This window comes from Hyaena hyaena, unplaced genomic scaffold, assembly GCF_003009895.1.
Source record: "Hyaena hyaena isolate Hyena2069 unplaced genomic scaffold, ASM300989v1 scaffold_4, whole genome shotgun sequence".
Taxonomy (NCBI): Eukaryota; Metazoa; Chordata; class Mammalia; order Carnivora; family Hyaenidae; genus Hyaena; species Hyaena hyaena.
In genome coordinates, this window is record NW_024080636.1 from 6,347,577 (window position 1) to 6,358,664 (window position 11,088).

General features: G+C 53.6%; 1 protein-coding gene across 1 annotated transcript in view; it reads right to left on the bottom strand.

Annotated features, from left to right (window-relative positions):
• CERK (ceramide kinase) overlaps nucleotides 1–10,690 on the bottom strand; it is a gene marked incomplete at its 5' end in the record, with an annotated part of 47,116 nt that extends 36,426 nt beyond the window's left edge. Inside the window, one exon of the mRNA XM_039235669.1 lies at nucleotides 10,435–10,690. Within this exon, the coding sequence (XP_039091600.1) occupies nucleotides 10,435–10,690 (256 nt within the window). The remainder of the gene's footprint in view (nucleotides 1–10,434) is intronic.
• Between the last annotated feature and the right edge of the window lie 398 nt (nucleotides 10,691–11,088).

The following is an 11,088-nucleotide window of genomic DNA, read 5'->3' on the forward strand; positions in this document are numbered from 1 at the left end:
CAGTCATCCAGCCGGCTCGTAACCAGCCTCATTCCCCGTGGAGATGGAAAGGGAGCTGGACTCGAACCCTCACCCGGCGGGAGCCCTGTGCTCTCGGCCTCCTTGCTGGGATGGTGTCAGAGGAGACACAGCGGGGAGGGAGACCTTTCACCACCACCCAACTCCACCCATCCAGGTTATTGGGGAGCCTGTAAGGAACAGTCACGAGGCATCCCTCCCCTCCCAGCCCAGGAGGCATCAGTGGAGAGCGGGGAAGAACTCCCACAGGCAGCAGTGAGCCCTCCTTGGTTGCCAACAAGGCCAAGTGGAACTTGGCCTTCTAATCCCCACCTGGCAGTAACTAGCCACCTCTTCCCAGATGGAGCGGTGTCAGAGAAAGGCAGCTAAAAGAGAAGGTTAAAATAAGATCCAAAATCTCACATCATTCAAGAATGTCCGCTTTCAATAAAAACTCAGTCACCACGGTAAGAGCCGGGAAGTTCTACAAATGACTGGGAAAAGACAGTCGCTGGAGGCCAACACTGAGATGGCACGGATGCTGGCGAGCGCTTCCAAGCAGACGAGAATGTTCCCCAAGCAATTCACACAAGAGCCAATGAAGGCCTATAGAGACTCGGCAAGGGAAGGAAAGATAGAAAAAGTAAACCAGACAGAAATTTGAGAACTGAAAAACAAAAACACAATAACCAAAATAGAAAGCAGGGGGTAGACTCGACCACAGAATGGAGGGGACAGAGAAAAGAATCAGTGAACTGAAAGACAAAACGATAGAAATTACTCAGTTTGAACAACAGAGAAAAATAGTTTTTAAAAAATGAACAGAGCCTCAGGGGCCTGTGGGACCATAACCAAAGATCTCATGTTCATGTCACCGGTGTCCCAGAAGTAGAGAGAGAGGGGGGCTGAAAAAGTATTTAAAAATAATGGCTGAAAACTTACCAGCTTTGGCAAAAGACGTAACTTACAAAGAAATCCAAACCAAGACACATCATAGTCAAGCTTCTGAAAGTCGCAGCATAGTCAAAGAAAATAATCCTAAAGTCAAATCCTAAAGAGAGAAACAGCAATGTGCCTATAGAGGGAAAAGCAACCAAGTGACAGGGGATTTCTCAGCAGCAAGCATGGAGGACAGAAGTGGCACAATATTCTTCCAGTGCCGAAAGAAAAGAGCTGTCAACTCAGAATCTTATACCCAGCAAAGATATCCTTCAGGAATAAAGGGGAAATCAAGACATTCTCAGCTGAAGGAAGACCAAGAGAACTTGCTGCTAGCACACCTCTCCTAAAGAATGGCTAGAGGAAGTAGAAAGGAAAAAATAGAAGGCTCCCTGAAAAAAAGAAAAAGAGAAAGAACATGGTGAGCACAGATACAGGCAAATGCAACAGAGGGGGAGAGCACACAAGCTGGGGAGGAGCAGAGAGAGAGAGGGAGACACAGAATTTGAAGCAGGCTCTAGGCTCTGAGCTGTCAGCATAGAGCCCGACTCGGGGCCCCGTGAGATCATGACTTGAGCTGAAGTCGGACACTTAACCGACTGAGCCACCCAGGTGCCCTCCAACAGAATTTCTTCTTTTCTTGACCTTCGTAAATGATGTTTGAGGGTTGAAGCTAAAATTGTAACACTAATGTGGTTCTAAATGCCTGTGGAGGGAAAGATCAAGGCACTCATAAAATAAAACAGGAGAGGAGGGTGATGCAGAGAGGTAAGCTTTCTATACTTTACCCAAACTGGTAAAATGACAGCACCAGCAAACTGGGGCAAGTTACATTTACGTAAACCGACCACTCAGAGGCTACACAAAGAAACGCATTAAAAAAACAATACAGATTGGGGTGCGTGGGTGGCTCAGTCAGCTGAGTGTCTGACTATTGATTTTGGTTCAAGTCATGATCTCATGGTTCATGGAATTGAGTCCCTCGCTGGGTTCCGTACTGACAGCATGGAAACGGCTTGGGCCTCTCTCTCTCCTCTCTCTGTGCCTCTCCCCCTGTTTGTGTGTGTCTGCATGTGCTCTCGCAAAATAAATAAACATTAAAAAAGAGTAATGTGGACTGTGTTCACATCAGTAGCACCTACACTAAAATCAGAACAAAAACAATGCAGACATTTTACCACAATATAAAACTAATAAAGATGTACATATAAATCAAAACCTAATTCTAAAAAAATGAAGTAATCCACAGGAAGGAAGGAAACAGAAAACAGAGAAATGAAAATCATAAAGAAAATAGAAAACAAAAAATAAAATGGCAGATTTAAACCCTAACATCAAAATTTACATTAAGAAGACAGGCGTTTAAAAACATGACTTAACTGTATGTTGTCTAAACTCACTGCAAATGTAACTATGGAACAGGTAGAAAGTAAAAGGATGGAAAAGACACATCATGCAAACGTTAATCAAAAGAAAGTAGGAGTGGCTTATTAATACATAAAGTAGATCTCAGAACAAAGGCAATCACCTGACACAGACAGGCATGTTACATAATGAAAAAGGGTCAACCCCAAACGAAGACACAGCAACCCTGAAGGTGTATGCATCAAACAACAGAGCGGGAAAACACATAAGGCAAACCATGATAGAACTCCAGGGCAAGATAGAGAAGCCCACAATTACACAGGGGACTTCAACAACTGACAGAACAATGAGACAGAAGATCAGCAAGGATTTTAGGAACCAACACCATCATCAAACAATAGGATCCATCACATTTCTCCAACACTCCCCCCCAACAGTAGCAGAATACACAGTCTTCCAAGTGCCCATGGAACAGACACCACCACGGACTACATCACTCCGACCCGCTCCTTTATTCTTGCACTACTTCAAACTCTGGGGGGTGTAGGCAGGCTTGTGTGAAACTGGTCAGAGAGAAAGGAGACAGATCAATTTCTGATGTCGAAGGCCAGTCTGCACACGGATGTGCTATTTCTCAGAGGGAGGATGGGCTTTCTGCTTACAGACCAGGGCACGGTGGGACCAGAACCCGAGCGGGTGTGCTCCCCAAACCGCGGTATCGGTTTTTCCAGATGACTAGATTGGTTTGCTTGCTTGTTTTGAAGGATAGAATATTTTTATCCTCTGCATCAGCTGCTTTTACAATACATCACATGGTTATTCCCCCTTCACAAATAATGACTGAGAGCAGGGTCAGCAAGCTGCAGGCCAAATCCAGCCAGCTGCCTGCGTTTATAAATAAAGTTTTATTGGCACGCAGCCACATGAATTCATGCACACACCATCTGTAGCTGCTTCCGTGCTAAAACAGCAGAGCTGAGGGACTCTGACCCACAAAGCCTAAAATATTTGCTATCTGGCCCTTTAAGAAAATGTTGGTGGCACCCGACTTCAGCTCAGGTCATGATCTCAGGGTCTGCGAGTTCGAGCCCCGCCTCGGCTCTGTGCTGACAGCTTAAAGCCTGGAACCTGCTTCAGATTCTGTGTCTCCCTCTCTCTGTCCCTCTCCTGCTCCTGCTCTGTCTCTCTCTCTCTCTCTCTCTCTCAAAAATAAACAAACATAAAAGAGAAAGAAAATGTTTACAGACCTATCTTAGAACAACAAGTAAAAGTTAACCTTGAATAATCTCCGAAAAATTACAGTTTTTATGACCATGTTTGGCCACTGACAGGAACTGTGGCCAGGACCGAGGAGACACTCTGGGCAGGCCGGCCGCTTTCTGACATCTGCTGAGAAGGCGAAGCCTGTGCACATGCTCCTATGGAGGCACGTACCCAAATCGGGACTCTTCTTCCGTGAAATAGGCAGGCAGCGTTGCCATTCGTTCCCTACGCAGAGATACTGAGGTTCCTCATAGCACAACGGGCAGGTCCCGGGCTTTATCTAACCTGACCATCTGCATTACTCGTGGCTTCGTAACGGGGCGCGCATAAGACTTCCAGCACACATCGGGTGGGCACCTGACAGACGGTGTTGCCCTTCAGGACAGTGGAGAACTGGTGGGCTTTGCACGAACTCTCCCACCTCCTAGTCACTCCCCGTGGCTTCACACGCGCTCCCCTCCAGAGATAAAAGCAAGGGCTCTTAAGAGCAAACAGAGCTAGAAATCACTACTGGGAGCCTCTCCCCCAGCTCTTCCTGCAGGGGTGCTGGGACCTGCGGTGTCTGCACCGCCGCCCCTCTCACTGCTCGGCGGGGAGCGCCCAGAGAACGGGATCAGGGATGAATCCAGAGGACACGGAATTCTGCCCTCCAGGAGGATGCAGGGGAGAAGAGACAAACACAGAAATGTAAAAAGCCAAATTCAGGACACAAAGCAGAGAGAAGGAACTAGCAGAGAGGGGACACACCAGGCTACACAAAACTCAAAAGAAAAAGGCTGCTGTAAGGCAAAGCACCAGCAGGGCCAGGCCTGGAAGGAAGGTAAGATTCGAACCTGGGAACAGGAAGGAAAAGCATCTGGGAGAGAAACGGTGCTGAAGCAGAGGGCAGCAGGTGGGGTGGGTACCACGGGGCCAGACCTGGAAGCCTTGAAAGCAAACCCAGAAGCGGCAACAGGAAGCCCATGCGGCCAGCGAGCGAGTGGTACATGTGGGAGAACCTTCTAGAAGAGTAGGCACCAGTGCAGGTATGACCAGCCAGCTGCCTGTGCGGGCCTGAGGCACCACGGCTGCTTTAGCAGGGCTCCAGGTGCTTTCCAGACTTCCAATCGCACAAGCTGCGGTTCCACCATCACAAGAATGTTCTAAGGAGGTGACACAGTGAACGAGAAAGACGGGAGACAGGTGGGCGAAGCCCGGAGGCGGGAAGTGGCAGGAAGCGTCTGAGCCAGTGGTGGGGACGGCAAGACCCTGATACAGCAGCCGGCTGCCAGGCACCCAGGCCCCCGAGTGAAAAGCCGAGAAGCTGCCGCTGGGGGCTAGCATCGGAGATGCTGGCTGCCTCGGGCGTGGAATCAGGGGTCATTAGAACCTTGGAACCACAGCTCAAGAGAAGTCAGGATGCAGAGAAAGCATCAGGACCACACGATGCTGATCACGCCGACCATGAACTCAGGGTAAGACTGCAGGTGAGGCTCATGAAACAGCAATGCCAAGGGCAGGGACCAACTACCTTCTGTCGGAAGGTGTGTGATGCAAAAATCTGGACTGTTGAAGAAGAATTAATTGGGGGGTGGGGGTGGGAGTAAAAAGTATCAACAGCATCTTAATACACAAAGAAAATATTATCTTCTAAAGGATGAAAGACAGTGCCTTAAATACGCATGTTTTTCCTTGAGATAACTGATCAGATATGAGATTGATGGGTCAAATAATGTACCATTTTAAAAACTATTTTCAAAACATTGTCAGATTAACTTCCCAAAGCAGCTCACACACTCGTCACAAGCGGCTCCGTTCTTTATGGTGTTTTGGCTTCAGGATCTACCCGGATGCTCATCACCCGCCTTGAGTTGTTTGCTTCTGTGAACGGCTTGTATGTATTGTTCCCAATGGATTTTGTAAAATCAATTTTTATATGTTTAAAAGTTTCCTTGGGGCGCCTGGGTGGCTCAATCGGTTGGGAGTCTGACTTCAGCTCAGGTCATGATCTCAAGGTTCATGAGTTTGAGCCCCGCGTCGGGCTCTGTGCTGACAGCTCGGAGCCTGGAGCCTGCTTCCAATTCTGTGTCTCCCTCTCTCTCTCTGCACTCCCCCAATGCATGCTCTGCGCCTATCTTTCTCAAGAATGAAAACATTAAAATTTTTAAAAATATTTTCTTAATTTTACTCCTCTATCATATTTGTTGCAAATATCACTCATCCCCATCGTTTTTTAGATTACAGAGTCTTACCAAAATATTTTAAGGTTTTTATTTATTGAAATAATTCAGATTTTTCTGTATATTCTGGAGTCCACCTTGGATAGGGAGGTCTTCCCACATTCCAACACTATAATTTCTCTTCTGTTTTCTTGGACTAATTTTCTTCATGAAAATCTTTAATCCGTCCAAGTCTGATTTTGAGGAACTTTTAGAGTATCAACAAATAAAAAGGGCATTTGTGATGTTCATGTAATGAAACACTGCACAGCAAAGAAAAATCACGTCTTAAGATCTGTGCTTTCCGGGGCGCCCGGGGGGCTCAGTCGGTTGGGTGTCCAACTTCGGCTCAGGTCATGATCTCACGGCTCGTGGGTTCAAGCCCCGTGTTGGGCTCTGTGCTGACAGCTCAGCTCAGAGCCTGGAGCCTGTTTCAGATTCTGTGTCTCCCTCTCTCTCTGATCCTCCCCTGCTCACACTGTCTCTTTCTCTCTCTCTCAGAAATAAATAAAAAAAAAAAAAACATTAAAAAAAAAAAAAAAGACCTGTGCTTTCCTAGGCCAGCTTTCTGTTCCTAAATATACACCCAAGAGAAAGGACAGTACATGCCCCCAAAAGGACGTTTACACAAATGATCAGCATCTTTTTCATACAACCAAACACTGGAAATGGTCCCAAAGTCCATACGGTGAATAAACAAACCGGTTTACTCATATAACGCAGTATTACTTTGTGATAAGGAAGAGCTGACCATTGATACGTGATGAGTTGAAACAAGATTAAGGGAGATGAAGAAGCCAGAGACAGGAAAAGCACATATCTCATGATTCCATTTATAGGAAATTCTGTTAGAGGTCAAATCCGTTCCTGGTGATAAAGCAGGGCAGAGACTGAGGGATGGAGCACGGAGGAAGGTTCTGGGGCAACTAGAATGTTCTATATCCTGATAGGGTGATGTTTAGGTGGATGCATATGTTGATCAAAATTCCCCAAACTATATCCCTAAATGTGTGAATTTTACTGTGTGCAAATTATACTTCAATAAAGTTGACCTTGAATTTTTTTTATGTTTATTTATTTTTGAGAAAGAAAGAGAGAGCACAAGTCAGGGAGGGGCAGAGAGAGAGAGTGAGAGAGACAGACAGGATGTGAACCAGGGTCCAGGCTCCCAGCTGTCAGCACGGAGCCCGACACGGGGCTCGAACTCACGAACCATAAGATCATGGTCTGAGCCAAAGTCTGACGCTTCACTGGCTGACCCCCCCAGGTGCGCCCATAAAGTTGACTTTAAAAAGTCAGATTTTAAGTGAGTAAATAGAAAACTATAGAAAACCATAGAAAACATTCTGCACTATATTTCCCCAGCTTTTCTTTCATGCATATTCACATAGACAAAAACACCAAATAGTATTCACTGCCTAAGCGTGAGACGAAGGGTAATTTTTGTGTGAGTGCCTTTCCGTCGGTGTTTTCTAGATTTTAAATTTTCTTTAAGTGTCTGTGGCTTGCCTACGTTTTGCCTGGCACTCCACAGCCAGTATTAATTAGAGACAACGCTTTGTAAATACAGCAGTGACCTGACCAAGGAGCTCAGCACCAGCCTTGGGGCATTCCAGGTGGCCCCGGCCGTGTCCACCCCCCACCCCAACCCCCCGACACACACAGACACACAGACACACACACACACAGACACACAGACACACACACACACACGTTTCTGCCAGCCCCGACCCTAAAAGACCACATTCAGAGTCTGGTGGTGAGAGCCGGCTACAGCTACAATCTGTTTCAAGTTCAACTAGCACGACCCCCTTTGACACAGGAGGCCTCTGCCGGTTTCCTGTTTTCAGTCGGCTCCACTTCCGGCCAGGCTGGCACCCAGCAGCCCGACTCTCACAGCGCCCTCGGGGGCGGTCCGCTCGGAGACCAGACAACTCTGCCCCTCCGATTTACTCATCCCCACCTCGCTCTCCAACACCGAGCCGCGGAGGCCGGGGCACGTGCCTGGACCAAACAACCGGCTCCCTCCTGGACACCTTCCGCCTCTGGGAGCAATCAGTTCGCGGCTTCCAGTTTTCACGCTGAAAACAGGAGCGATATTCTCAAGACACAAGAGGGTCGGGTGAAATTACCGAAGTGGCCGCACGGGGCGGCCCTGGCTCGGCTCCCTTCTCTGACCTCTCCCTTGGGCCCTCCGGACCCTACCGACCTCCGGCATGCGGTCACCAGCCACGGGCCTACTTCCCTTTGGGGGCGCAGAGAAGTGAAGAAAAGCCGACGGACTGGCGCAACAGTTTCTGCAAAGCTCACCCCGTGCGGCAGCTGGTGTTGGAGAACAGCGTCGGGAACAGGCGTCTTCCTGCAGGAAGTCCACCAGCCAGGGCTCCCGCAGCCCAGGCCCCTCCAGGGAGAAGGCTCCAGATGAACTCACAGAGCGCCTTCACCCTCTGTGGATGCAAAACAACAATGCTCCCAAGAGAGAGGACCAGCAGCCGTGGAAGTGAGCCGCCGGCGGGAGCGAGCAACCCAAGGGGGCACGGCCCCCACGCAGGCCCAGCCACCGACCACCGGAAACCATCAGCCGCTGGCGGAGGGTGCCGGCGCTAAATCAGGCAACGCAGGGCTTCCCACCTGGGCAGCCCACAGGGGAGGGGTCTTTCCAGTGTCCACGCGGCGCTGAGGCTTGACAGGGCCACACTGCCAGTGGCTGGTGGGGATCGAGCTCGTGTTTGGACCGCCAGTGGGGCAGTTACTTAGACGCCCCATAGCCGGGTCTCTTCGCGTGTTAAGTTTGGGAACAGCTGCCTGGCCGGGGCTGTGTGTGAACATGACACACGCGGAAGGAAGAGCAGCGCGATGGCCACATGGAAGGGCCACATTCTCAAGCCTGGAAACGTACAGAGATGCTCAAAGCCCTCAGGGCGGGGCCGGGTACCTCCCTGCAGCGTTAGAGACCCAGAGGGAGACACGGGGCCCTGGTGGGTGGTGCCAAGAGGCGCAGGGTGATATCTGAGGCAACACATTTCTCCCAAAGGGACATCAGTAAGATCACACAGGAGTGAAGTCTCAGACACCTAGCCAGACAGGCTCTCTGCGGACAGTGCTTCTGGTGACCCCACGGCCGGAAACCAAGTACTGATCGTGGGTTTGAGGCCACCCTTGACCTCGGCCCTGCCTGTTTTGGCTCTACCCACACACCTCCTCCAACCTGGGAGCCTCACAGCCTCAGCATCAGGAAGCGCCCGGGGCACCCCAATTCTGCCCCAGGGAATCCCCACCTCTGCCATCCCCACCCCCACCCACAATGATTAAAACAATAAATGGCTGCGTCTTGTGCGGTGACTTCAGTGGACTGAATTCCTGAACTCAGCTCACGCGCCTCACGCACACCCCGCCCTGTTCGCCCCCCACCCCCGCCTGGCCAGGTCCCTTAACTGTGCTTCCTCTGTTCACTCTCCGCGGATCCTTTAAGAAGGTTGAGCTCGATAAAGCCCTCACGGTGAAAGAGGAGTCCCACGTCAGCCCCTGGGATCCCTTCCAGCCCCTGGGATCCCTTCGGCTGAGATCCACCCCCTGCCTGGTCTTAGGGCCCTTACTCATCCCACCTGCACGACCTCTCCTCCACGCGCACAGGTCTCTCCTGTGCTCAAGCGCGGCCACCTAAGTGATGGCTGCTGGCCCCACCCCTACCCACCATCTGCCACCACCCAGCCGGGGTCTTCTCCTCAGACATACACGCCCCCCGCAGGTGCACCCCTCTGGCTTCCTTCCAGGGAAAATGACCCACGGCGGGAGGGACTTAGCCACAGGCACTGAGCTAGGACACCACCGCACCCCCCCACCTCCCCAGAGGCCCAGGATAAAAACTTGCACAAGACAAATGAATGAAGGGAGCACACCCACACTGCCCCTCCGGGCTTCCTCGGCCTTCCTTGGCCTTCCCACCGTCCAACACAGCCCTGGGTAACCCTCCTCCTCCCTCCCGGGATCCAATGACATCTCCTAAGCCTCTGCCCGTCCCTCTGCCAGCAGACAGCTCTGCCAGGGAGCCCCTGGGGGGAGTGTCCCCTGCGCCGGGTGTGCCCTCTCCATTTTTATCCAAATTACACTTCTCCGAATGGAGAGAGCCTCTGAAGGTCATGCGTCCAGCCCGCTGTACCCAAACCAACTCCCCACCACGCCCCCCCCCCCCCCCCCCCCCCCCCCCGCACATCCCAGACGCAAGGCCCTGAGTCCCTCCCTCGACTTTACAGCAACAACCCCCTACCCTGCAAGGCTGCCTCTCGGGGCTGGACCCGCGAAACAAAATCGTCCGCCCCCGGGTTAAACCGAAATCGAGCGCGGCGCGCCGGCCCCCCCGGGGACCCATCCGTAACCCATCTCACCCAGAAGGTGCCCTTCGGCTTTCTGCGGGCGGTCGGGCGATGCGGCCGCGATCGGGAGGCGCGTCCCGGGCCGCAGGCCGCCCCGCCGGGGGGGCATCAGGGGCCGCAGGGGCCGCAGGGGCCGCAGGGCGCCGGGTCCCCCGCCCTCCCCGCCGCACCGCCCCGACTCGCCCTTGGTCACCGGGTTCCCGGAGCGCACAGCCCCGCGGCGCCGGAGCGCGCCCCCGCCCCCTCCCCGGGCCCCGCCACGTCGCCCCGCCGGGCCCGCGGGCCGCGGCGACACTCACCCGCGCCGGGGGCGCCGGCTCCGGGCCCCGGGCTCCGCCACCAGCGCAGCAGCGCCCGCGCGGGGTCCAGGCTCACGGCGCAGCGCTGCCGCTTCACCCACAGCACCGAGTGCAGCGGCTCCGCCGCCCCCATCGCGCCCGTCGCCCGCCGGCGCCGCCTGCTCGGCAGGGCGCGGAGCCGGGCGGGGGCGCGGACGCCGAGGGGCGCGGGACCGTTAGCGGCCCCTGGAGCCCGGCCGCGCGGCGGCGGCGGGGACAGCGCGGGGCGGGCGGGGCGCGCGGGGCCGGCGGCGCTGCGTCACCTCGTACGCAGGGCGGCCGCGGGGACCGAGAGGGGGCCCGGAGGGGCGGGGGAGGGCGGGGGAGGGGCAGGGCCAGACGGGGTGAGAGGAGGAGCCCTGGACGCAAAGGGGGGGCGGAGGGGTCTTGGGATCCGCAGGGGGTGGGGGCCGAGGAAGGGCGGAGTGGGGGGAGAGGAGGGGCCTGGGGTACGGGGTGGGGGGACGGAGGGGTGCTGGGAGCTGCGGAGTTGAGGGGACCGAGGAGGGGCCGGGTGGCGGGGGAGGGGCGGGACGGGGAGCGGGGAGGGGGCCTGGAGGGGCTGGGTGAGAGGAGGAGAGGGGCTAGACGGCGGGTCGAGGAGGGGCCTGGGGT